General features: G+C 41.0%; 3 protein-coding genes across 9 annotated transcripts in view; 1 reads left to right on the top strand and 2 right to left on the bottom strand.

Moving 5' to 3' along the window:
• The window catches only part of LOC132535583 (zinc finger protein 14-like), a 178921-nt gene that overhangs the window by 50612 nt on the left and 100353 nt on the right, over positions 1-27956 (top strand). The gene's annotated exons all lie outside the window — the stretch shown is intronic.
• The window catches only part of LOC103123871 (zinc finger protein 709-like), a 236158-nt gene continuing 208359 nt past the window's right edge, over positions 158-27956 (bottom strand). For all 3 annotated transcript variants that reach the window (XM_060182163.1, XM_060182160.1, XM_060182161.1), the window contains exon 6: positions 158-1011. The gene's annotated coding sequence lies outside the window, so the exon portion shown is untranslated. The remainder of the gene's footprint in view (positions 1012-27956) is intronic.
• LOC132535600 (zinc finger protein 14-like) lies at positions 381-23143 on the bottom strand. 2 transcript variants are annotated; one of them, XM_060182197.1, is made up of 5 exons: positions 23032-23143; positions 5344-5473; positions 2652-2778; positions 2422-2479; positions 381-1597 (listed from the first exon to the last, which is right to left on the bottom strand). In XM_060182197.1, the coding sequence occupies exons 2-5, from the start codon at positions 5356-5358 to the stop codon at positions 1060-1062; spliced, it is 738 nt and encodes a 245-aa protein (XP_060038180.1). In that variant the 5' UTR covers positions 5359-5473; positions 23032-23143; the 3' UTR covers positions 381-1059. The 2 variants fall into 2 exon arrangements, with proteins under 2 accessions (XP_060038180.1, XP_060038181.1); XM_060182198.1 differs by lacking the exon at positions 5344-5473 and adding an exon at positions 15210-15308 and having other exon boundaries at positions 23007-23133.

The raw sequence follows: 27956 nt of genomic DNA, 5'->3' as shown, positions 1-27956 counted from the left end.
CTGGGAGTATGAACCCAGGATCATTATGGAGTACAGAAGGAGGGAGGTCTGATTTACCTTCAATGGTTTTTCTCTCATGTTCAAGTTCATTAGTAGTCAAGTATTTCCACAATATCTACATGAATACAGTCTTGCTTCTTCATTTTTATTAACTTTCTTTTTATTTGATAGAGACAGACAGAAGTAGAGAGGAAGAGGGACATAGAGAGGGTGAGAGCTAGACACCTACAACCCTACTTCAGTACTCATGAAACTTTACCCTAGCGGGAGGGAATCAGGGGCTTGAACTTGGATCCCTGCACTCTGTAACATATGTACTCAACCAGGTGCACCACCACCCAGCCCCAAGGTCTTGTTTCTAATGCTAGTGCATTTACATGTGTGAAAAATGTCACTCTATTTAAATATTTAATCATTTTCACATTAATAGACTTTCAGTACCATGTAGGATTTTCTGTGTATTAGAATTGAAGATGAAGATAGTCCAGGAGGTGGTGCAAGAATATAGCTTTACACTCTCAAACAGGAGGTCCCAAGTTCAATCCCCAGCAGCATATACATGTACCAAAGTGAAGTCTGATTCTCTGTCACTCTCCCTATCATTCTACATGAATAAATACATATTAGAAAGATGTAAAAATAAAATTAAAGATGAAGAATTGCAATATTTATTCATATTCTTTACAAGCACATAGGTATGGGTTCACTTGTTCATTAAGAAAATATGATCTCTAATTATATTTAAAATTTTACTTAATGTTTTCTCTGCACTGTGAGCATATTCATGTGAATGAAGATTACCAAATTCACTGTTTAATTCATACTGTGCCTATTTTCATATGCTCTATCAATAGTGGAATAACTGAAAGGTTTTCTGTATTGTCTATATTCCTAGGGTTTCTCTCCATTGTGTGTTATTTCTTGTGATTAAAGATGACTGAATTGACTGAATGTTCCATTGCATCATCTATATTCATAGGCTTTCTCTCCACTTTGAGTTCTTTTAAGTACCTGATGAGTAGAGGAATCACCAAAGGGTTTACTACATTGTTTCCATTCCTAGAATTTCTCTCCACTGTGATTTCTTTCATGTGTCTGAAGATGACTAGATCGACTGAATGTTTTACTACATTGTTTACATTCATAGGGTTTCTCTCCACTGTGAGTTCTTTCATGTCTTCGAAGAGCACTGCTTTGACTGAATCTTTTACCACACTGTTTACATTCATAGGGCTTCTCTCCACTGTGCGTTCGTTCATGTGTCCGAAGAGCACCAGATTGACTGAATGTTTTCCTACAGTGTTTACATTCATAGGGTTTCTCTCCACTGTGAGTTCGTTCATGTGACCGAAGAGCACCAGATTGGCAGAATGTTTTCCTACATTGTTTACATTCATAGGGTTTCTCTCCACTGTGAGTCCTTTCATGTCTCCGAAGAGCACTGTTTTCACTGAATGTGTTACTACACTGTTTGCATTCATAGGGCTTCTCTCCACTGTGCGTTCTTTTATGTTTATGTAAAGCACTGGAACAACTGAATCTCTTACCACACTGTTTACATTCATAGGGTTTCTCTCCACTGTGTGTTGTTTCATATCTGTGAAGAGAATCACAAGAACTGAATCTTTTACAACATTGACTGCACTCTTTTTTTGTGCCACATGAGCTTAACACACTGCTTTACTGTGTTGAAATTTTTTTATTGAAATCACTGATTTTTCTATTAAAACTCTCTCTAAACATTATAAAAACATAGATATTCATGCAAGGGAGATATGCTTAATGTTTCCAAGTGTACTACTTTGTAAACACTGAGTTTTTCTGCCTTATCTATTTATTGTTTGTTTTTATATTTATTTTCCTTTTGTTGCCCTTGTTTTTATTATTGTTCTAGTTATTATTGTTGTTATTGATGTCATCATTGTTTCATAGGACAGATAGAAATGGAGAGAGGAGGTTAAGACAGAAAGAGGGAAAGGTAGACACCTGCAAATCTGCTTCCCCACCTATGAAGTTACTCCCCTACAGGTGGGGAGCCTGGGGCTCAAATCAGGACACTCACGTTGGTCTTTGCACTTTGCACCACGTGAGCTTAATCTGCTGTGCTACCACCTGATTCCCCTCTGCCTTATTTATTTTATTGTTGTTGATGTCATTGTTGGATAGGACAGAGAGATATGGAGAGAGGAGGGGAATACAGAGAGGGGAAGATAAAGATAGACACATGCAGACCTGCTTCTTTACTTTAAAAAGATTGTGTTATAGCAGGAGCCTAGTAGTAGCTCAAATAATAGAGAGTACACACTTAGGAACACATAAGGATCCATTTACATAGGGAAATCATGAAGGTACCAAATCACAGAGAGGTTCACAGTAGCTTTCTTGGTAGGACAGTATATTTTAAAAAAATAAGATTCAAACCTTTTACTTCCTTGATGGTTATACGTCTCTTTAATGGAATGGTCACCTTGTAACGTTCCTAAAAATGCAAAAGATATTAGAAAGGATACAAATATATTGAATTTTTGATCCCTCATGAGTCACAATCATAATCATGCCCCTTTCACTTAACAATGTCTCTGCATACATTGGTGAACAATGGTGGGAAAAGTATGTCTTTTCATTGATAAATGAATGAACATTATAATTACCTATTGACAGAAAGTTTCTAAAGTTTTCCCACATCACATTTCTGTAGAGTTTCTTCTCTGAAGAATTTAGTAGTGCCCACTCCTCTTGAGTGAATATCACTGTTACATCTTCATAGGTCACTGAGCACTAAAACATGCAGTGCATTTATTTATATGAGAAAACACTTCATACTGACAGCAGATTAGACATACATGATCTACTTTATGAAATAAGTGATTGTCTCATCACCAAACACAACAAATACCCCACTCTCATGGTCTAGAATGTGATACACTAATTGGTACAGTGAGTACAGCTTTGTGCTGTCATTAGGTCCTGAACCCAGTCCCTGGAATCTCATGTGACAGAGTGATATTATTATGAAGTGCACTTGGAAGGGTGGAGAAACAGGTCCAAACATAACTGAGTCAGGTTTGGGAGAGCATTCAGTGAACAATTTAATTTCTTTACCTTTTTATGTTTTCATCACTGATGCTCCAATGCAGTAGAGGCCTGACTTAATTGAGGACCATGCGCATGGCAAAGAAGCAAATAATTTGAGTGAGCTATTTGCTGACCATGGACCATGGTATTTTAATATTATACTATTTATATATTAATAAAGAGGTGTTATGGTAAAGATAGAACACTACGAAGCTCTGGTTTATATTACTTCTAGAGACTGGATTTAAGGCTGTAGAACCTCATGCATTAACGTCTTTTGAGCAATAATTATATTGTCTTCTCAAATCTACTTTATTCTTCAATGTAGTTATTTACATCCTACATGGATGAGAGTGAGGAATGAGTAAAACTGGCTAAAGCATAGTGATACATGAGGGTGCTGACAAACCATATTTTTCTTTCCAAATGGATGGAAAGAGCATCAGGGAGAAATATGGAGACTGAGCAAGTAGGAGAGGTATTATAGTATCACTCAACCACCTGTGAAATTATTTGCCTGTGTATGGCACAACCAAATGGTGGCTGGGAAGCTTACTTCAGGTCTTCATTCATTATAAAATATGTTCTGTGGATTAAGCTATCTCCTAATCCTCTTATTTCTAGGGGTAGTAGGACAAACAAGTTTTTCCACTGAGTAAATCTGAAACTACTCAATTTGTAGATCACTGGATTTGAGTGCCTGAGAAAAAATTTTTTTTCCATGCCCAACATGTACCAAAATGGGGCTACTGGTTCTATCTCAGACTTTTCTTTCTCTCACCCTATATCCGTGTCATGTGAATTGTTATTCAGATGTAGTAAATGAAATTAATATTTATTTTGTTTAAATGAGAATGACTGGGGACAGTGAGCACAAACATCAAACTTTCATGTGTAAAGCCCCAAAGGCTATAAGTTAAATTCCAATCATCCCCTAATTCTAGAGCTGAGGGGAGTTCTGGTCTCACTTTCTTTCATAAAGTAAGTAAAGCTTTAATTAAAGGAAAAAAAGTGCACACATTACAGTGCACAAGGTCCCAGGATCAAGCTCTTGGTCCCCACTTATAGGAGGGAAGCTCTATGAGTGGTGAAGCAGGGCTGCAGGTATCTGTCTCTCTCACTATCTCTCTTTCCCTCTCGATTTCTGGCTGTTTCTATACAATAAAATAAATAAATATAGTGTTTTTTAAAAAAGGAAAAAAACTTTTAAAAATGAATTAAATTGGAGGTCAGTTTGTGGCTTTAAAAAATGGAAGACACCCATGTTCAAGAGGGAAGCAATTACAGAAGCCAGACTTTCCACCTTCTGCATCCCATAATGATGCTGGGTCCATCCTCCCAGATGAATAAAACATAGGGGAGCTATCAAGGGAGGGGACTGTATATGGAGTTGTGGGGGTGGGAATTGTGTGGAAATGTACCCCTCTTATCCTATAGTCGTGTAAATGTTTCCATTTTATAAACAAAAATAAAAACAAACAAACAAAGAAACAAAAAGACAGAAGACACATGACTGACACTACAGGACAACTTCCAAGTAAGTGCACATACTTACAGTCTAGAATTGGATCCAAAAATAAGAGCATCTATTTGTGAAAGAGAAAAAAACATACTTGCTTCTTAAAATTAAATACATAAAATTAGATGAAAGGAGAGCACCATTAGTCAGGGAATTCTTGGATTTCCCCATAGATACGATGGGCCAAGATCTCTAACATATCTCCATGATTACTGGTCACTACTATCAAGTTTGGGAACTACTCTCTTCCTTAACCCAGTTTTCTAGTTCTATCCTCAACTCTCATGCCATCTTCCCAAATAATATTTTTAGTTCATCTTCATGTTACTACCAAGCTCAAGCAAAAATCACTCAAATCATGGGCCAGAAATATACCTAAAGAAGACCACATAGCTTCATTATACTTTAAGATTCCTATTCTAATCTGCTCTAATCTTTCTTTCTGGTTCCTGTTTATTAAACATTTTGTTCTGCTTTATGTCTTACTGCCTTTCAGTCACCAGGTTGCAGATGCTATGATTCTATCTTGAATACTCTGGACAGATGACTTTTTGTCATATCTACCTAATATCTGTATCTATATCAGATACAGATATTAGCAAAGACTGGTGACAAAATAAGTTTTTAACAGAAATATTCAGGTAAATCAGAAGGAGTGAAATGGACATTCATAACATAAAATGCATGTGTAAATAAAAATACAACTTACTCAGGAGGAAAAAGAATCAGATATGGCATATGTCATTTACCTGAGAAACTGTCATTTCTCCCTCTTTCTCTCAATTTCTTTTCAGGCCAGAAAAATAAAAGAAGCAGTATCTTCAGACTGTGAGTCAAATCCACACGCCAGGCATCTAGGCTTGACAGCAAACACTACACCTACAGGGAATGTAAAATTGGGAATTGGTAAACAAAGTCAGGACACCTAGGGATTATTGGAAAACAGTTTTTATATATGGCACACCAGTCTTGTTGGTATGTTTCATATTGGTTTGGTCTCCTTCCCCCCACCTCTGAGAGAATTGGTTTGGCCCTTGCTAGTTTCGCGCCCCTTTTTCTCCCTGCCCCCTATGCTACGTAGTTCCAGAGTTCTTGGCGCAGCACCGTGAGAGGAGGCAGGACAGATCTGTGTGGTGATTAGTTTAAGGGTCTCTCTCTGCCGCCAGAGCAGAAAGACAGGAGAGCACATTTGCCCGTTCGTGAATAAAGCTTCTCTGCCCAGCCGTGTGTCTCTGGTTGTCTCTGTCTGCTGCTGCAAAGCTAGCCCGGCCTGCTGGAGGCTCCGAACATTAACGACACAGTCTCAGAATCAATTAATAACAAAAGCTCCTGGGCCCTAATGTGCCATAAGATTTCCCTCGTGGGAGTTGGGCAGTAGCACAGTGGATTAAGCACACATGGAGTGATCCACAAGGACAACTTAAGTATCCCTGTTCGAGCCCCTGGATTCCCACCTGTAGGGGAGTTGTTTCACAGGTGATGAAGCAGGTCTGCAAGTGTCTTTCTCTCCCCCCCTCTGTCTGATCCTCCTCTCTCCATTTCTCTCTGTCCTGTCTAAAAATGACAACATCAGTAACAACAGCAATAACTACAACAATAATAAAAAACAACAAGGGCAACAAAAGTGAATATAAATATTTTTTTAAAAGATTTCCCTTTTACACATAAAGAAAAGTTGAGAAAAAATGCTTCACAGTTATAAATACAAGGACTAAGAGATGGGCAGAGGTCACAAAGGCTGTCATGTCTTTTTAAATGCATATGGTGCAAAGTGCAAGAACTGACTTTAGGATCACAGTTCAAGCCCCCACTCCCAACCTGCAGGGAACTTCATAAGAACTGAAGATTTACAGATGTCTGTCTTTTTCTCCCCCTTTGTACCTTCCCCTCTTCTCCCAATTTCTCTTTGGCCTGTCCAACAACAGCAATAACAACAATAACAATAAAAACAACAAGGGTAACAAAATTGGAGAAATGGCCTCCAGGAGAAGTGGATTTGTAGTGCTGGCATCACGCCCCAGAGATAACCCTGGGAGCTATAAATCAATCAATCAAACACACAAAAAAGCAATAAGTTGTCCTTAATTGACTTGCTACTAGATGGAAACGCTTAGTCTAAACACTTGATGTTTTAAATATGTATTCTTATTGAGTTTTTTTCTTTTTTTTAATTGGGGAATTAATGTTTTACATTCAACAGTAAGTACAATAGTTTGTACATGCATAACATTCCCCAGTTTCCCATATAACAATACACCCCCCACTAGGTCCTCTGAATCCTTCTTGGACCTGTATTCTCCCCACCCACCCACTCTACTTTGGTGCCATACGCCAATTCCATTTCAGGTTCTACTTGTGTTTTCTTTACTGATCTTGTTTTCAACTTCTGCCTGAGAGTGAGATCATCCCATATTCATCCTTCTGTTTCTGACTTATTTCACTCAACATGATTTTTCAAGGTCCATCCAAGATCGGCTGAAGACGGTGAAGTCACCATTTTTCTACAGCTGAGTAGTATTCCATTGTGTATATAGACCACAACTTGCTAAGCCACTCATCTGTTGTTGGACACCTGGGTTGTTTCCAGGTTTTGGCTATTACAAATTGTGCTGCCAAGAACATATGTGTACACAGATCTTTTTGGATGGATGTGTTGGCTTCCTTAGGATATATCCCCAGGAGAGGAATTGCAGGATCATAGGGTAGGTCCATTTCTAGCCTCCTGAGAGTTCTCCAGACTGTTATTCACAGAGGTTGGACCAATTGACATTCCCACCAGCAGTGTAAGAGGGTTCCTTTGGCCCCACACTACCACCAGCATTTGCTGCAGTTACCTTTTCTGATGTATGACATTCTCACAGGAGTGAAGTGGTATCTCATTGTTGTCTTTATTTGCATTTCTCTGACAGTCAGAGACTTGGAACATTTTTTTCATGTGTTTCTCAGCCTTCTGGATCTCTTCTGTGGTGAATATTCTGTCCATGTCCTTCCCCCATTTTTGGATGGGGTTATTTGTTGTCTTGTTGTTGAGTTTGGCAAGCTCTTTATATATGTTGGTTATTAAACTCTTGTCTGATGTATGGCATGTAAAGATCTCTCATTCTGTGAGGGGTCTCTTGGTTTGGGTAGTGGTTTCTTTTGCTGTGAAGAAGCTTTTTAATTTGATGTAGTCTCATAGGTTTATACTTGCCTTAGTCTTCTTTGTAATTGGATTTGTTTCTTTGAAGATGTCTTTAAAATTTATGTGGAAAAGAGTTCTGCCAATATTTTCTTCTAAGTATCTGATAGTTTTTGGTCTAACATCCAAGTCCTTGATCCACTTGTGTTGTTAAAATTTTCGGAGGCTCTGGCCGGCCGGGTCTAGCTTCACAGCGGGTAACAGAGACGCGGGGACAACAGCTGGGCAGGGAAGCTGTATTTCTTTATTCAGGAACAACGATTCACAAACTAAGACAAACTAATCACCAAACAGAACTCTGCTGTCTCTTTACGGCGGCGCAAGCACTCTCTCTTACTCTGGAACTCAGGAACTTTCCAGCTCTGGAACTCTGGAACTCTCGTACTGGGGAACCCCCTGAAACTCTTCCACTGTGGAACTCTCTCTTACTCTGTAACTCTGAAACTCTCGAACTCAGGAACTCAGGAACTCTCCAACTCTCGAACTCAGGAACCCTCTCCCGGGGTTCCTTGGGGCGGGGCCAAGCAGGCCCGTGAAATTAACAGGACTCATCCAATTCTCTTGGCGGGGGAGGGCTAGAACAAACCAATGTAAAGCATACGACAATTCCCCCTTTTCTTTTTAACTAAATGACTATAGTATCAAGGGTGTGGGGTGAACAGAAACATATATAACAAAAACCAGCATGTTGCCAAGGGAAGGCCTGAGGGGGCCATATCTGAAAAAAAAAAAAACATTTCTTGCCTCTGGGGGGCTACTTGCCTCGACGGGCAATTGCATGGGGGCAGGGAATGGCCTAGAGTCCCACAGGCAGCTGGCTGCAACTTACTTACTATGAAACAAAACTTGTTATTAGCATATCTACTGCACGATCCAACGTTTCTAATAGAGAAGGAATTTGAGACTTTTACATATCAACAACATCTTTTAACCTTTTGTTACACCCATTCAAGATGGAGACACACCCTAGGTGTGGGCCAGAGAGGAAACCTCAGGCATGAGAATAATTAGCATAGCCATTGTGCGATCTACCATTTCTAATAGAGAAGGTAGTGTTTTACATATCAACAAGTCTATTTAACCTTTTGTTTAGACCAACTTAGTTAAAATATATTGATTGTTAACTAATTTTTACCTCAGACTTTAAATGTAAGTTAATTTTATCTTTATGAGAATTACATTGAAAACCTTTTTCATTTAACTTTGACTAGTAAGAATTTAGCCTTAAAGCTACTGTTTACCAAACTTTAAACATACACATAAACATGGTCATTAATACACAAGGAGAGAAACCTTTGTTACGAAGACATGTCATTTTAAACACAAATTTAAATCTATACTGTCTTAGTTGTTGGGGGGGGGGGTTTCACTATCCGGAGGTGGCTTCCCACGCAGCTTCACTCCTAGGAATTGCAGGTTGCGATCTCTGCACGAATCTCTGCGTACTCCAGCTTGTCTGCCTTCAGACCGGACCGGCGGCTGGAGATCTCGTGTGCCCAGTTTCGGCAGGGAGCCCGGGGGTCCGGGAGGCCCGGGATGGTTCCAGAATTCATAGAAAGAGGGCAGGCAGGCCAGTTTTTCAGAATGCGTGGGCCTAGGTGCCCAGGGGTGGCGGCCATGACAGGCCGCAGCGGCCCTGCCCCATGGCCCTGCCATGTCTGCTGCCCTGCTCGCAGTGGCCAAGCAGCGTGGAGGGATCCCGCGTCCAGTGCCCTGCGCCACGCAGTGGAGATCTGGCTCCTGTGGGCTGGCCTCGGGCTCTAGCGTGTTGGCTTCGGGCTCCAGTGTGTTGGCACCGGGCTCCTGTGTGGCGGCATCGGGCTCCTGCGTGCTGGCATCAGCCTCCTGCAGGCTGCAGGGCTGCGGGGCTGCAGGGCTGCGGGGCTGCGGGGCTGCGGGCGCGGTGCGCAGGGTTGTCTGGGCACAGCCGGCTGGCTGGCTGTTTAACCAGGTGGAAACAGTAGCTCCACGCCTCGCCTCCCACCCGCTGGCTCTTCCCGCTGGCTGTTCTGAGTTCGCCCGAGCGAGTGGAAACCACAGAGTGGTCCAGAGATAAATGTTCCAGAAACAGCAAAACAGTCTCGTGAAGAAAGAGTAGAGGCCTTTGGAGATCTCTTCACAAGCAGAAGAGAAGGCCATCGTGCATAGGTAGCCAAATTGTCTTTACTTATCTGAGAGATGCGCAGGTCAGGTCCACGTGGGCGCCATTTGTTGTTAAAATTTTCGGAAGGCTCTTGCTGGGCGGGTAGCTTGCTTCACGGGCGGGTAACAGAGACGCGGAGACAACGGCTGGGCAGGGAAGCTGTATTTCTTTATTCAGGAACAATGATTCACAAACTAAGACAAACTAATCACCAAACAGAACTCTGCTGTCTCTTTGCGGCGGCACAAGCACTCCCTCTTACTCTTGAACTCAGGAACTTTCCAGCTCTGGAACTCTGGAACTCTCGTACTGGGGAACCCCCTGAAACTCTTCCACTGTGGAACTCTCTCTTACTCTGTAACTCTGAAGCTCTCGAACTCAGGAACTCAGGAACTCTCCAACTCTCGAACTCAGGAACCCTCTCCCGGGGTTCCTTGGGGCGGGGCCAAGCAGGCCCGTGAAATTAACAGGACTCATCCAATTCTCTTGACGGGGGAGGGCTAGAACAAACCAATGTAAAGCATACGACACACTTGGAATTTACTTTTGTATTTGATGAAATACAGTGGTTCAGTTTCATTCTTCTGCATGTTTCAACCCATTGTTTCCAACACTATTTGTTGAAGAGACTCTGCTTTCCCCACTTAATAGTCTGAGCCACTTTGTCAAAGATTACATGTCCATAGGTGTGGGGCCTCACTTCTGGGCTCCCAATTCTATTCCACTGGTCAGTGTGTCTATTCATGTCTAGTACCAAGCAGTTTTGATGACAATGGCCCTATAATACAGTTTGAGATCTGGGAGTGTGATGCCTCCGGTTCTGTTATTTTTTCTCAAGATTGTTTTGGCAATTCTAGGTCTTTTCTGGTTCCAGATAAACATTTGTGGCATTTGTTCTATTCTCCTAAAAAATGTGCTTGGGATCTTGATGGGGATAGCATTCAATTTGTAGATGGCTCTGGGTAATATATTCATTTTGATGATGTTAATTCTTCCAACCCATGAACATGGAATATCTTTCCACTTCTTTGTGTCTTTTTCAATTTCCTTGAGTAGTGACTCATAATTTTCAGTACACAAGTCTTTCACTTCTTTGGTTAGGTTTACTCCTAGATATTTTATTGTTTTTGTTGCTATAGTAAAAGGAATTGATTTCTGGATTTTAATTTCTTCTAGCTTAGTGTTTGCATAGAGGAATGCCACTGACTTTTGAATGTTAATTTTATAGCCTGACAACTTACTGTATTTCCTGATGATTTCCAAAAGCTTCTTGCTGGATTCCTTAGGTTTTTCCATTACTATCATGTCATCTGCAAATAGGGAGAGTTTGACTTCTTCTCTTCCAATCTGTATCCCTTTAATTCTGTGGTCCTTCCTGATTGCTATGGCAAGAACTTCCAACACTATGTTGAATAGTAATGGTGATAGTGGGCAGCCCTGTCTAGTACCTGATCTGAGTGGAAGTGCTTCCAGTTTTTCACCACTGAGTATGATGTTGGCTGTAGGTTCTGATTGAGTTTTGATACTGGGCTTAGATTGTTTAAGCAAGTTAAAATTATAATATTTAGGAGATTATAATCCTTTTATTCTGTCAGTGCCTTAGATATTGATTTGAATGTATGCTTACTAATTAGGATGTATAAAACATATTGAAATAAAAATATGTTGTCAGTTATAGCAACTGGGCTGTCACATTTAAACAAGCTCCCAACTTGGTTATAGTAATAACTAACTATGGTAATTTATAAAGAACCTGTACTGCTCTTACAGTTCCTACTTCTGATCTTGGAATAGCTGAGACTTTACTTGCACTTCCTGTTAGTCACAACTGAATGACTGCTTTCCATGCTGCCATACAAGCCACACAGCTGCTTCTGAAGTCTCCTGAGAAGTCAAATCAATCTCCCACCTTTCATCTGGTGAGAGCTTTCTTTTTGTAAATTAATTTATTTATTTTTAATATTTATTTATACCCTTTTGTTGCCCTTGTTGTTTTATTGTTGTAGTTATTATTGTTGTAGTTATTGATATCATTGTAGTTGGATAGAATAGAGAGAAATGGAGAGAGAAGGGGAAGACAAAGAAAGGGAGAGAGGAGGAGGAGACACAAAGGGGGAGAGAAAGGCAGAGACAACTGCAGACTTGCTTCACCACTTGTGAAGTGATTCCCCTGTAGATGGGGAGTGAGGCTTCAAACCAAAATCCTTATGGTGGTCCTTGCACTTTGCACCACCTGTGCTTAACCCTGACTCCTGATACTACCAATTCTTTACCTAAGTGTTTATTAATCCCAGATATCTTCTGTTCTAATCCTACTTTTTCTCATCCTACTGTCTAATTATTATTATTATTATTTTAATTTTTTAAATATTTATTCCCTTTTGTTGTCCTTCTTGTTTTATTGTTGTAATTATTATTGTTGTTGATACTGATGCCATTGTTGGACAGAACAGAGAAAAATGGAGAGAGGAAGGGAAGATAAAGAGGAGAGAAAGACACCTGCAGACCTGCTTCACCACCTGTGAAGCAACTCCCCTGCAGGTGGGGAGCTGGGGGCTCGAACTGGGATTCTTACTCAGGTCCTTGTGCTTTGAATCACCTGTGCTTAACCCGCTGCACTACCATCTGACTCCCCTGTCTGATTATTTAAGTAGCTATATACTAAGTAGTAAATAAAATCTACCAGTCCAATTTTAATCTGTGGCAAGACATTAACATAGTCACCACCTGGCAGCTACCTTGACAATTGGCTGAAAGTACTCTGACAAATGTAAACCAAGTAAAAGATAATCTGTAAGATCTCCCTATTGTAACTAGAAAACAAGCTAATACTAAAAACCTTGAAGTTAACTGAGGGACTTCTGAAAACTTAGATTACTTCTTTTCTTATTTATTTTCTTTATTATTAGATAGAGACAAATACCCCTGGAATGTGAATGTTCCACAAAGCAGGAGGTATCCCCTACCTGTGCTGTTCTTACTTGGTGATTTTTGTTTTAATAATCTGCTTGAGTATGAAAGAGATGTCAGCTTGAGCTTGATTCCACATCAACTCACTGCTCCCTCATTCTTCCTCATTCTGTGCCGTGGCCTCTCCTCTTTCAGGTTACACTAATAAACTGCTGGGGCTGGCCCCTGGCACAGGTTGGGGATTCAGCACGAATGTTCAGCACCCTGCAGCCTCCGGCTATGTCCAGTGGAGCACTGATTGCTTTGCTCTCTTTGAGCCCACTGAGATTGAGAGTAAACATAGAATAACAAAGCTGTTCCTGTGGTCTGGGAGGTAGTGCAGTGGATAAAGCACTGTACTCTCAAGCATAAGATCCTGAGTTTAATCCCTGGCAACACATGTACCAGAGTGATATCTGGCTCCTTCTCTCTCTTCTCCTATTTTTCTCATTAATAAATAAATAAAATCTTTAAAAAAAAAAAAAGAAAGAAAGAAAGAAAGAAAGCTGTTCCTGTGGTCTGGGAGGTGGCACAGTGGCTAAGGAACTGGACTCTCAAGCATGAGGTCCTGAGTTCAGTCCCCGGCAGCATATGTACCAGTGATGTCTGGCTCTTTCTCTCTCTTCTCCTATCATTCTCATTAATAAAATAAATAATATCTTTTAAAAAAGAAAGAAAGGAAGAAAGAAATAAAGAAAGAAAGAAAGCTGTTCTTATGTCTTCTTTTTGGTGATTAGAGCACTGTTCAGCTCTGGCTCATGGTGGTGCAGGGGACTGAACCTGGGACTTTGGAGCCTCAGGCATGATAGTCTGTTTGTGATTATTTTTAAAACTCCCTTGGTCAGTTGCCCCTCACTACACCCTCAACTTAGAGGTCTTTATATTGTTACTCCCTTTTGTTCTGAGCTTAGTCAGGGAATGGTATCTTTTTCCACGTTTTAGGAATATCTTGCCTCCCAAAATGGCACAGGCACCACCATGAGAACTGCTTGACACGGTACCAGCTTCACAGAAGTTCATCACGACTAGACGCTCCAGGCCAAACTGAAACAATCTTGCCTTTTGCCATGTATAGGGCTTGGGATTAAACTCTGTGTGGTCTTAATAACATTTCCTTATGACCAGGCTCAGAGCCTGACCAATAACAAAAATAATGACAAAACCTGCACTGCACTCTGTAAGACTGATCAGAACGGAACAAGCAATACCAATAATGCAGAATTTTTTAGGAGACTCCAAGAGAAAGAAATGTTTCCCTCTTTATCTACACTACTTCCTTTAGTATTTCCACTAAATAAATGGAAAGTTGGGAGTCCGGCAGTAGTGCAGCAGGTTAAGCGCAGGTGGCTCAAAATGCAACAACCAACGCAAGGATCCCGGTTTGAGCCCCCAGCTCCCCACCTGCAGGGGAGTCGATTCACAAGTGGTGAAGCAGGTCTGCAGGTGTCTCTTTTTCTCTCCCCATCTCTGTCTTTCCCTCCTCTCTCCTCATTTCTATATATTCTATCCAACAACGATGACATCAAGAACAACAACAATAATAACTACAACAATAAAACAACAAGAGCAACAAAAGGGAATAAATAAATAAATATTAAAAATAAAATTAAAATAAATGGAAAGTTATGGTACCCACCTAGATACAATGGGCCTTTTAATCTACCACCCAGCACTATGCTCCCACATCCTTATACCAGAATAGTACACAAGAACCTAGGTCACACAGTGAGCATACACAGAAGATGGATTCCAGCTAGAGAGCTTAATTTTATGGAGAGGCTGGCCAGGTCAGCACAACCCTGGTGCTTTCTCAGTAAGGAACAAAACAAAAGTCCTTCATCAAACAATGGAACCAATTTTATGAAAAAATGGGCTGCTCAATTTGTTTAAGGCTCCTAGAAACATAACAAGCTTGAACTTTGTATGAACCACAGCTTCTGACACATAGGGACAATAGAATGGCATAACCATATAGGCAGAATATTAATCTTAATCAATAGGACATTTGCCTAGCACACATGTACAGCAATAACAAAAAAACATAGAAACTGTGATGTGATCTCTAGGGAGAAAAGTGACCCTGGAATGTGACTGCTCCACAAAGCAGGAGGTGTTCCCCACCTGTGCTGTTCTTACTTGGTGATTTTTGTTTTAATAATCAAAGCCTTGGTGATTTTTGTTTTAATTATCTAAGCCTTATGAGACTATAAAAATAAAGTTCTGCTTAAGGATGACAGAGATGTCTGCTTGAGCTGATGCCCCCTCTCCCAGGATACCCTAATTACCTGCTGGGGCTGGCCACCAACAACAAAATAAGTTGAAAATTTTCATGAACTCATAATCACTCTTCCACGCAGTGTGCAGAGCTTTGACAAAGAGGGTTCCTGTGCCACCACCTGCTTACAGCTGTGGTCAGATTCTAATGCAATCCTGTAAAATGTCACCTGTAAAAGTCAGGTATTTTCAATAATGATTAAAATTGTAATTAACTGAAGGTAACGATTAATTGATACTTTTGTTTCAAAAAGAGATAACCAGGGAGTAGGACGCTAGCGCAGCAGGTTAAGTGGTGCAAAGAGCAAGGACTGGTTTATGGATCCTGATTTGAGCCCTCGGCTCCCCACCTGCAGGGGAGTCACTTCACAGGTGGTGAAGCAGGTCTGCAGGTGTCTTTCTCTCCCCCCTCTCTGTCTGCCCCTTCTCTCTTGATTTCTCTCTGTCCTATCCAACAACATCCTCAATGACAACAATAACAATAATGACAACAACAATAATAATAAAAAAAACCCAAGGGCAACAAAAGGGAAAATGAATAAATAAAATTTAAAAAAAAAGGAGAGATAACCAGGGTCCAGTGATTAAAACCATGAAGGTGGCCTGAGGAAGGGCTCACTGTACAGGGTGCCTCTCTTGCTTTGTGCATGAGCCTGTGTCGGCCTCACTGTCTGTCAATCTATCTAAATAAAAATGTAGCCATGGAGTGATAAAACCAATGATGGCAAGGCCCTAGATTCTCAATAAATTAAGTTAAATGAATCATAAATATACCTAAGAATTTTTCTCCATTACTTTATATTGTACAAAGTGGAAGCAATTGTTCTTGGGCTCTTATCTACATAAGGAGTTGGGACTTTTATTCTCATTAAATGAAGGCACAGGGGCCAGGTAGTGGCTCACCAGGTTAAGTGCTCTCATTACAGTGCACAAGGTTCCAGGTTCAAGCCCCTACTCCCCACCTGCAGGGGGAAAGCTTCATGAGTGGTGAAGTAGAGCTGCAGGTGCCTTTATGTCTCTCTGTCCCTCAATATCTCCCCCTCCTCTTTCAATTTCTCTCTGTCTCTATCCAATAATAAGCAAATAAAATATTTTTTAAAAATAAACAAATAAATGAAGGCACAAGGCAATCCATTTGAGCACTGATATTTTTTCCCTTTATGATGTCTTTATTATTATCTGGGTGGAGACCCAGAGAAATCTAGAGGGATGGGTGACACCGAGAAGGAGAGAGACCTGTAGCACTGTATCCCTACTCATGAAGCTATCCCTGAAACTGGAAATGAGGGCTGAACTCAGTCTCTTACATGTGGTAACCTGTGAGTTCAACTGGCTGTGCCACTGCCTGAACTCCCAAAACAGAAATTAAACATATCTTTGTTTTTTCTTTTTGTTATAGTTTAAAATATTTCCCTGAGGGAGTTGGGCAGTAGCATGGCGGATTAAGCGCATGTGGCACAAAGCACAAGGACCCATGTACTAATCCCGGTTCAAGCCCCTGGCTCCCCACCTGCAGGGGAGTCGCTTCACAGGTGGTGATACAGGTCTGCAGGTGTCTATCTTTCTCTCCCCTTCTCTTTCTTCCCCTCCTCTTTCCATTTTCCTATCCAGCAATGACAACAATAATAACTACAACAACAATGCAAAACAAGGGCAACAAAAGGAAAAATCTATAATTAAATAAATATAAAAATATTTCCCTGAATTTAATGACTTAGTCATAGTCTGATGCTATGCCTTCCATTTTGCAGACACTGCAGTCATTGTCATTATACTCTGACCTTTCTCTTTGCCACTGAGGACATCAACACCCATCTGCTCCCAAATTTAAAATGGTGTCAGTATCTCAAAATCATTTTACACATATCATAATTCCTTAAAGAACATCTTACTTTGGTTTTACAGGATGGAATCAGCTTTTCCTTAATGATTGACGAAAATCTGCTGAGGCCTGACCCCCTACTCCACAGGAAGAAGTAATCTTGCTCAAACAGACTGAAGGGACCATGTTGAGAATAAGAAGACCCCTCACCCACATAGGAAGATTTAGTTCTGCCTGCACCAGACACCTCCAGCCAGAAATGGATCATGAATCCTATGAACCATGGAATGATCCCATGCCAGAAATAATAACAGGACTCTATATAAGGACCAATAGCCTGTCTCACTGTGGGCATCTTAGCTCCCCCCACCCCCAGCTGGGCTCTATTGATACCAATGGGTGCTTCTCACTTCCCCCTTGGTTACTACAGTAAACTTTTATTTGTCTACACTCCTGATTCTACTTGCCTCAATTTCAGCATCTTTTTTTTTTTTCCCCCAGAGCACTGCTCAGCTCTGGCTTATGGTGGTATAGGGGACTGAACCTGGGACTTTGGAGCATCAGGCATGAGAGTCTGTTTGCATAACTATTATGCTATCTACCCCAACCCCATAGCATCTTATAATTCTAACATTTTGGTGCAAAAACCTGAAAGGGGCTACAAATCTAGCCTCATCCTTTGGGTATTTAGTGCCCCAGTACTCTAACAATTATAACTGCTAGAAACAGAAAAAATATAAAGCTGCTATCATTATTTCAATATTTAGACCAAAACTTTTAACAGATATTGGGTGATGGAACTCTGCAAAAGCTCACAGGTAAAAGAAATGTATATTCTGGAGGGCAGGAGGAATTGAATATTCTCCAATGACTTTCCTTGTCTTTCTGATCAAAGTGATTCAATGAATCTGGAGGGAGCATCTCCTGAAATACTTTCAAAAGACCCTGCCAGCTATTCCATTTTGAATTACTCTTTCTCTCTCTTTTTTTAAAAATTATTTCCCCCTTCTATTAACCTTTTTTTTTTTTTTGTAGTGATTATTGTTGTTAATGATGTCATCACTGGTGTATAGGACTGAGAAATGGAGAGAGGTGGGGTAGACAGAAAGGAGATAAGACAGATAGACACCAGCAGACATGCTTCACAGCCTTTGAAGCGACTCCCCTTCAGTTGGGGAGCCAGAGGCCCTAACCAGGCCCCTTAGGTCAGTCCCTGTGCTTCATGCCATGTGCGCTTAACCCACTGTGATACCACCCAATCCCCTAATTACTTTTTTAGTTGTATGTATTAATATTATAGCAGGGAGAAAGCAGAATACTTCACAGATCTTGCATGGACAGTACCAGGACACAAATTTGGAACTTAAATTTGGTAAGTGGTGTATCTACAATTGAGATATCAGCCTTATGACTGGAGTAAGAGATGCTTAACTGACTAGAAGAAGAAGGAATAAAGGAGTCTGTTATACATTTTGATTCTCAATCCAGATTCTCAATCAGGAGAAATACACCTCTTTGCTGATTCCAATGCCCTTTCCTGAAAGTTGGTGGCTATGTCCATGACTGAAAATTCTCACTCCAAAGAGAAGTAACCATCACAGGATATAAACTTACTAGTGTAAGTCTAGTTGTCAATAAGTGGCCTATATTGGGATTCAATTATCCAGTTCTCTAGCTGTGGTTCTGGACAATAATGAATATTCCCACCATTACTTGAGATCTCTTTACAGTTAATCATTGTTCATATTCCCTCTCTGCCAGTCTGTATAAATGAAGCTTTTGGGAGTTCTACCAGAACATAAAAGTTATCTCAACATCTTCTTGCAGTTAAGACAATGTAAGAAAATTGGAGGACTTCCAGAGGCTGGGCTTCGGAGTAGCAGCAGCTGTTTTTCTCTCCTCTCCTCTACTGGGAATACCAAAGGAGATTTGTTATCTTTATTTATTGGATATAAACAGCCAGAAATTGAGAGAGAAGGAGAAGACAGAGAGACACCTGCAGCCCTGCTTCACCACTTGCAAAGCTTTCCCCCTGAAGGTGGAGTCCTTTCGCACTGTAACATGTCACTCAACCAGGTGCGACACCACCCGGCCCCCTAAATAAACTTCCATGTTCACAGCAATCATTCTAACATTTCAACACTAATTCTTTTAAATTCTTATTCTTGAACACGTTCTCACATGTCGAGTTGATGCTCATAGTCTTGCCCTCTCTACTCACACATAGAATATAATCAGAATGTTTCCGAGTATAATGAAATTCAGAACAGTCATACTGATTTTTAGGTTACATATAAGCCATTCGATTCTCTATGTAAAGATCAGTTTTCATCATCTTTGAATAGCTACTATGGACAACTTCCTGATCCATGGAGAGATCTAATTATTACCTGGAATCAATAACAATAATTACAAGAAGAATAGAATAAGAGCAACAAAGAATAAAATAAATAAGTAAATATTTAATAAGTAAATATATTGTAGTTATTATTATTATTGTTATTGATGTCCAACTTGTTGGATAGGACAGAGAAAAATAAAGAAAGGAGGGGAAGACAGAGAAGGGGAGAGATAGACACCTGTAGACCTGCTTCACCGCCTGTGAAGCGAATCCCCTGCAGGACATCAGTGGTAGCAGTCCCATATCTCCATCCTAGCCCCTCCCCTTCACTTCATGTTCTGGCAGAACCACTGCTTCCTAACTAAGGAGGGACAGTGCCTCTCTGGCAGTCCTGCAGACCAGGAACCCAAGCTTCACAGAACATGACCCATGTCCTCAGCTTTGACTGCACCAGCTTCTCTACTGTAGAGAGGGACTCACAGATGGGAGGGAACACTGACTCTCATGCGTGTGACCTTAGAATAGTCTCAGGAAGAGTGAGAGTATGAGGACCAGGCAAGAAAGATTATACACACTAGGGATGTCACAGAACTATGGGACCTGTTCTTCTTGGGTGAAGAAGCTTCATAAGGAATCATGCTATATATATATATATATATATATATATATATTACGAGCTTAATACAGACATTGGAAAAGTTTTACAAAAATTCAAGCATATTCCAAAGTAAAGATAGTTTTACAGTGAATGTGTCTGCACTTATTCCCTAGCTTTAATAATTGTCAACTCATAGCTGACCTTAAATGTTTTTTACTCACCCTACCCAACAGGATGGATTTATTTATTTGGTTAGTTATTTTTAGAAATAACAAATTTGGGAGGGCTGAGCAGGTGGCGCACCCAGTTAAGGCCACATGTTGCCATGTGAAAGGACTTGAGTTTAAGTTCCAGGTGTCCACTGAAAGAAAAATGAAGAAAGCTGTATGAGTGATGAGGGGGCTGCAGTCTCTTTCTCCTATCTCCCTCCCCTCTCAGTTTCTCCTGTGCTATGAAAAAAAAAAATTAAGATCTGTATGGGGGTATTCCCCCTCCCCCCCAAAAATAGTCACTGCAACATATAACTGCGCTGAAGATAAAAAGTAATTAATAAATAAATAAATACACCATGTTCCAATAGGTGGTACAGTGGATAAATCTTGGATTTTCAACCATGAGGTTCTGAACTCAATCCCTATAGAGAAGAAGGTCAGACTGACCTTCACTGAGTAAGCAGTAGAGAAGTAGAGCAGAAGGTCAGTAAAGTCAAATGCCTTCTATGGAGACTAGAATGTGCCTAACTGTATCTAGTAACCTAGGTGAACTGTCCCATTTTTATTTTGTATTTCTCTCTTGTTTGTTTGCAATACCTACTTGCCATGTTAGTTTCTGTAAACTGGGCTAGCTTCCGTATTTCTAGGGTATAAAGCTGGAACCGAAGCTTTGTTCAGTGCCATGAGTTTTCAGAGGGATCTGGACTCTCAGTTCAAATTAATAAATTCCTTTATTCTTCATGCACCTTGGCTCTGGTCTTTCTGATATTCAATAGAATTCCTTCACAAAAGGGATGTCTGGACTGAGTGACATGTACACCTTACATCTCAAGTGCTAATGAGTATAGAAACCACAGAGTATGAAGGGTTAATTAATTTAACTTACTTATTCAATTTAACCTCATTAAATTAAAAATATATGATCTTGGTGTGGGGGTAAATAGCATAATGGTTATGCAAACAAACTTTCATGGCTGAGGCTCCAAAGTCCCAGGTTCAATACCCTGTACCACCATAAAACAGACCTGAGCAGTGTTCTGGTAGGAAAAAAAAAAAATATATATATATATATATATATATACACACAGGTCTTACAGTTTTTCCTATTCCTTAAAATTAATGAACTTAAAAATCGTAGTCCTGGTAGTGGGGTGGTAGCGCAGTGGGTTAAGCACACGTGGTGTGAAGCACAATTACCAGCACTAGGATCCCCCTTCGAGCCCGCCGGCTCTTCTCCTGCAGGGGAGTCGCTTCACAGGCAGTGAAGCAGGTCTGCAGGTGTCTATCTTTCTCTGTCCCTCTCTATCTTCCACTCTTCTCTCCTTTTCTCTCTGTCCTATCCAAAAACATCAATAACATCAGCAATAATAACTACAACAACAATAAAAAAGGACAACAAAAAGGAAATAAATATTTTAAAAGTCTTTAAAAAAATGTAATCCTGTTGTTACATCATGAGGCCCATGACTTGCTACCTTAACAACATCCTTCAGTGCTGCAGATAATCACCTGCTCCATTCCCACAGGCACTGTGCTAGGAACCTCAGCCACAGTGTTAAAAAGAAGCAGATCCCAAAAGATTTTTGACACTTTGACACTTTCCTATTAATGACACAAAGTCCTCCAACTTCAAATGCATAAAAAAATCTACAGAACCTCTACTTCCACATATGTACAAGGAGAAATAGAGATCATAGTGCACTTTTTAAAAATATATTTTAATACTTATTTTCTTTTTTGTTGCCCCTTTGTTGTTATTGTTGTTATAGATGTTGTCATTGTTGAATAGGACAGAGAAATGGAGAGAGGAGGGGAAGAAAGAGAGGGGGAGAGAAATACAGACACCTGCAGACCTGCTTCACCGCCTGTGGAGAAACTCCCCTGCAGGTGGGGAGCTGGGGTCTCAAATAGGGATCCTTATGCTGATCCTGGCACTTTGCACCATGTGCACTTAACCAGCTGTGCTACCGCCCAACTCCCCATAGTGCACTTTTATGATCTTAAATAACTGGAAGCTTTCCTTCTACTACTAAAAAAGGTCTATGTCCATTATTTGATGTACAGTAATACATTTTAGAACTGAACTTAACAGAATTGAACACACCAGTGTTCAGGTCACACTGGAGAACACTGTATTAAAATCTGATTACAGGGGGCTAGGTCTTGCTGTACCTGTTGAGAGCACATATTACAATGTGCAAGATCCTGGGTTCAAGGCCCCAGTCCCCACCGGCAGGGGAAAGCTTCATGAGTGGTGAAGCAGTACTGCAGGGATCTTTCTGTCTCACTCCCTCTCTAACCCCCACATCCCTCTCAATTTCTGACTGTCTCTAATGAATAAATAAATAAAAATAATTTTTAGAAGTTTAAAAGTAGGAATATAATTTTTAAAAGTTTAAAAGGAGGAAAAAAATGGCGATCCACACCTTTTTCCAAAGAGCACACTGTTTAACTTCCCAACAAGGAATCAGGACAATTCAAGAGGAATCCAGTCCTGGTGTAAGGTGGTGATGGTGGATTGACCAGGAAGAGACCCAGACACACGGCTGCTTCCCAGAATACTTTTTTAAAATAATTTTTTAATTTATTTTCCCTTTTGTTGCCCTTATTGTCTTTAATTGTGGTTGTAGTTATTATTATTGTTGTTATTGACGTCGTCGTTGTTGGATAGGACAGAGAGAAATGGAGAGACAGAGAAAGACATAGAGGGGGAGAGAAAGACACCTGTAGACCTGCTTCACTTCAACTCCTGTGAACTCGTAGCCTTATCCGGTCTCTGTGCTGCGCGCCACAAGCGCTTAACTCGCTGCGCTACCGCCCAGACTCCCATCCCGGAATATTCTTGCAAGTCTCAAGCAGACCCTCCCAATCTCAGCCTCAATGAGCCACACTCACAATATCCCGTCCAGTCTGAACTTACTGGTCTCCTCTCCAACGTCCAAATCCGCAGGAGATGAGAGCAGCACTGAGAGAAAAGTAGAGAAAAGCAGCATCCTAAAAACACAGGATCAATTGCTAGCGTCTCTTCCTCGAGTGTCGGCTGTCACTTTGGAGCACCGCCCACCAGCAGCCCACATTGGTCCATGTCCACTGTCTCAGAGTTCAATTGGACGTACACAAATACTCTTCTGATTGGATAATGTTCAGACCAAATCGAAAGCACAGATTTCTAAGTGACAGCAATGCTGTCCTATCAACTTCTATAGGGGCTACCTGGAGAGCCATTAAAGCCAGAAATGGCTGGCAAAGCTTTCTCTGAGTACTCTAGAAGTTTCAGCTGTTAAAAACCTACAATTCCATCAGCTTCCTCACCCAGTTAGCTTTCTCCTGCTCGCTCTCTTCCGTGCTGCTTGGCCATATGAGGTGCAGTTCTGTGATCCCGCACCCCGGGGACTTGGTTCTGCTGCTGTGTCCAGCATGCAAACTGCACCCTGCAGCCTGCTCACAGCCTGGCTCCTGCAGTGCAGTGGGCTCCTTTGACCTGGAGGCTGCCTGGTAGCCCTGAGCCCTGCTCTGCTCTGCTCTGCTCTGCTCTGCCCTGCCCTGCTCTGCTCTGCTCTGCTCTGCTCTGCTCTGCTCTGCTCTGCTTTCTGTGGGTAAGTTCACAAACAAAAATGAATAACGATAGAAAATGTTATTGGCACTGTGGGTATCATCAGTGTTGCACAGTAAGCTTTGGGCGATGTTCAGTGTAGTCTACCTGATGTTGCAACTGAATGGAACCAACAGATGAGTTTGGTGCTTTGAAAAGTGTACAAGCTGCTACTGAACTAGATTCACTATTGAGAAGGAGGGAGCAGCTAACAGAGGCCATTCCCCATTCCCTCCCAGGGGAGTTCTAGACTGACTCTGACTTGGAAAAAAATGCAAGAGAGCCAATCATGTTTCAGGGATATGAAAAATTAGTGGGAGCAAGAAAGGACAGAAAATGAGAATAAAACACAAGGCATGTAGTATTAGTACTCTCAAGACAGAGAAAGGGGGGCCGGTGGTGGCACACCTGGTTGAGCTCCCATGTTACAGTGCAAAAGGACCCAGGTTCAAGCTACCAGTTCCCACCTGCAGGGAGAGAGATTTGTGAGTGGGGAAGGAGGGCTACAGGTGTCTCTCTGTCTCTCTATCTCCTTCTCCTCTCAATTTCTGGCTTTCTCTATCCAATAAATAAATATAATAATTAAAAAAAAAAACAGAGAAAGGAAACCCAGACACTCCTGATCGTCCAAGCTCCATAGTCCCCTTGAAGGAAGGACAGGACTCTCAGGGGATGTGCTTCAGCCCTAGTCTTCAGGGGCGCACATCTGCATTTTATGACCTTTTGCAGTTGGGTAGAGAGGCAGTGCTGGTGCCTTTGGCTCCTGCCTAGGTCCCTTCTCCTGGCATCCTCCAGGGTGCAGAGGGAGGGGAGCTGTTTTCCTTGAGTTGCCCTCCAACACACACCTCTGTCAGGAAAAAGCAGCTGAAATTAGTGAGGCTCTGGGAGAAAATCCAGGACTCATCAATAAAACATGTTATAGAGATGTGAGGCTGATCAAGATGACAGTGAGTAATCCTTCAGAACTAGATGATCTAATGAGTGAGGAAGCATATGAAAAATACCTTAAATTATGGGGGTAAATAGCATAATGATTATACAAAGAGTCATGATTGGGCCTTCAAAGTCTCAGATCAATCCCCAGCACCACCTTAAACCAGGAATGAGAAGTGCGTTGGTAAAATAATAATAATGATAAATTGAAATAATAAATAATAGTATTAATACATGAATTCTATCAAGGAGTAAGAATGAAAATTCTTTTTTTTTTAATTTTTTATTTAAGAAAGGATTAATGAACAAAAACATAAGGTAGGAGGGGTACAACTCCACACAATTCCCACCACCCAATCTCCATAACCCACCCCCTCCCATGATAGCTTTCCCATTCTCTAGCCCTCTGGGAGCATGGACCCAGGGTCGTTGAGGGTTGCAGAAGGTAGAAGGCCTGGCTTCTGCAACCTAACCAACGCAACGATTGCCACCTCAACATGCTTCACCTCAGACTGTGTCCAGAGACTTCACGTGTGGAATGACAACCCTTCAGCTTCATTACTCGGGTGAGACCTTTCCTTTTATAGTACACTCTAATTTCATCTCAGGTAGTTCACTTTCTAACAAAGTCCCATAATCTAGATATACACCAGTTTCTGTGAGAGAGAGCTTATATTCACACGTATCTATAAACTACTGCAAAATATATACCTGAAAGCAGAAGTTCACTAGAGTTTGCAGTGAGTACCTCCCTAACACTTCCTCTCCACTATTCCAAGCTTGGGATCCATGATTGCTCAACAAATTGTTTGGCTTTGTATGTTAACTCTCTTTTCAATCACCAGGTTCCAGATGCCACCAGGATGCTGGCCAGGCTTCCCTGGATTGAAGACCCCACCAATGTGTCCTGGAGCTCAGCTTCCCCAGAGACACACCTTACTAGGGAAAGAGAGAGGCAGACTGGGAGTATGGACCAACCAGTCAATGCCCATGTTCAGCGGGGAAGCAATTACAGAATGAAAATTCTAAACTAATATGAAACAACTTCATCTAGCACAGTTGCTTTAAGTTAGTCATGGATAGAAGAATTTAGTTGGCAAATTCTAGCAATAGCTATGGAAGGAGAAATTATTTACAATAATACTACTGGGTGAAACTACCCCTTAACTTACTATTGCATATCAGCATGACTTTTTTATAACACCCTATAATTTCAAGGCCACTGTCCATTTCTAACATTTAATTTTGTGAGAACTTGTGTCACAAAACAGAATAAATAAATAAATAAATTTTTTAAATTAATAAATAGATTTAAAAAGAAACTTAACAGTTGAAAGGTCTTTTGACAATCCTTGAGGAGCCTCTCTCATTCAGATTCATCAGTTGTCTCTGATCAGACTGAAAACAAAACTCTTTGAGTAATATTCAGTTTTCTACACCTGGTATTAGCACAAGGCCCAGAATCAATCAGTTTTCTTCTCTAGATGTGAATTTCTCTTAACTGTGGATTCCCCTCCCCCCCCCTTTTTTTTTTAACAAGAACACTGTTCAGCTCTGGATTATGGTGGTGTGGAGGATTGAACCTGGGACTTTGGAGCCTCAGGCATGAGTGTTTGCATAACCATCACTTTATCAACCCTCCACCCTTAACTGTGGATTTTGTAGAGTTTCATAAGTGGTTCAATCTCAGCTAAAGATTCTGGAATAATTCCTGAAACAATACAACCCCCACTAGGTCCTCTGAAGGACCTGTATTCTCCCACACACACACCCCAGAGTCTTTTACTTTGGTGCAATATGCAAATTCCAGTTCAGGTTCTACTTGTGTGTTCTCTTCTGATCTTGTTTTTCAACTTCTGCCTGAGAGTGAGATCATCCCATATTCATCCTTCTCTTTCTGACTTATTTTACTTAACATGAATTTTTCAAGGTCCATCCAAGATCAGCTGAAAACTGTGAAGTCACCATTTTTTATAGCTGAGTAGTATTCCATTGTGTATATATACCACTACTTGTTCAGCCACTCATCTGTTGTTGGACACCTGGGTTGCTTCCAGGTTTTGGCTATTACAAATTGTGCTGCCAAGAATATATGTGTACACAGATCTTTTTGGATGTGTGTTGGCTTCCTTAGGATATATCCCCAGGAGAGGAATTGCAGGATCATAGGGTAGGTCCATTTCTAGCCTTCTGAGAGTTCTCCAGACTGTTCTCCACAGAGGTTGGACCAATTGACATTTCCACTAGCAGTGCAGAAGGGTTCCTTTGACCCCACAACTTCTCCAGCATTTGCTGCTGTTCCATTGACTGTTTCTAAGGCTGCTTCTGTCATTTATTACTGGATACTGGCTGTCTCTTTCTAGAAAACGAAGTGTCAATTCACTATTTATTGTACAATAATATACTTGTGAATTAAACAGAATTTTGAAAATATCTGAGTTTTGTAAGCCACAAGTCACAGAATTGCATTAAATTCTGCTTAGCCTCTGTAATCAGGTGAAGAGACAGGCTACTCTGGACATGGCATGGAAGAGTCACTATGTTTTCATGAACACTTTTGATCTATTTTTTTTTCCAAATATGAAATTCACTGACTAAACCCAGTATAATAAGAGTAAGAATATAAACAGAACAGGGTGGGGCAGGATTGGGGTAATAACTCTTCATTATAACAGTCACTTTAAAAAAAAGGAAATGAAGAAAAAAATAGGAAGGTAGTGGTTATGCAAAGAGACTCTCATGTCTGAGACTCTAAAGCCCTAGGTTCAGTCCCCTGCACCACCATAAGACAGAGCTAAGCAGTGCTCAGTGGGGGCAGGGCGGTGTCGCACATGGTTGAGAACACATATTACAATGCAGAAAAACCCAGGTTCAAGTCCCCAGTCTGCAGGAGGAAAGTTTTACAAGTGATGAAGCAGGGCTGCAGGTGTCTCTATTTCAGTCTCCCTATCTCCCCCACTTCCTCTCTGTTTTTGGCCATCTCTATAAAATAAACAAAGGTAATTTTTAAAAAGGTAGTAAATGTTAGGGAAAGATAACCACATGGCTCTGAACTCCAATTACATCAGGAACAGGAGAGAGAAGAGGGAAAAACAAGCAAACAAAAATACAAGGAATGATGCTAGTAGTTGTTTTTGTGTATTGCACCAAAGTAAAAGACTCTGTGGTGGGAGGGGGAGGTTCCAGGTCCTGGAACCTGATGGCAGAGGAGGACTTAGTGGGGTTTGAACTGTTATTTGGAAAACCGTGAAATGTTACACATGTGCAAACTATTGTATTTTACTGTTACCTGTAAACCATTATTCCTCCAATAAAGAAAT

Source organism: Erinaceus europaeus, chromosome 23 (assembly GCF_950295315.1).
Source record: "Erinaceus europaeus chromosome 23, mEriEur2.1, whole genome shotgun sequence".
Classification (NCBI taxonomy): domain Eukaryota; kingdom Metazoa; phylum Chordata; class Mammalia; order Eulipotyphla; family Erinaceidae; genus Erinaceus; species Erinaceus europaeus.
The sequence above is the reverse complement of the archived record's forward strand: the minus strand, read 5'-3'. Positions and strand labels throughout refer to the sequence as shown.

Excerpts from the sequence above, each read along its gene's own strand:
- LOC132535600 (XM_060182197.1), bottom strand. Across the intron at positions 2,480-2,651 it reads TAGAAACTTTCTGTCAATAG|GAACGTTACAAGGTGACCAT; the intron begins GTAATTATAATG and ends TTGCATTTTTAG. Across the intron at positions 1,598-2,421 it reads AACCATCAAGGAAGTAAAAG|ATATGAAACAACACACAGTG; the intron begins GTTTGAATCTTA and ends TTCTCTTCACAG.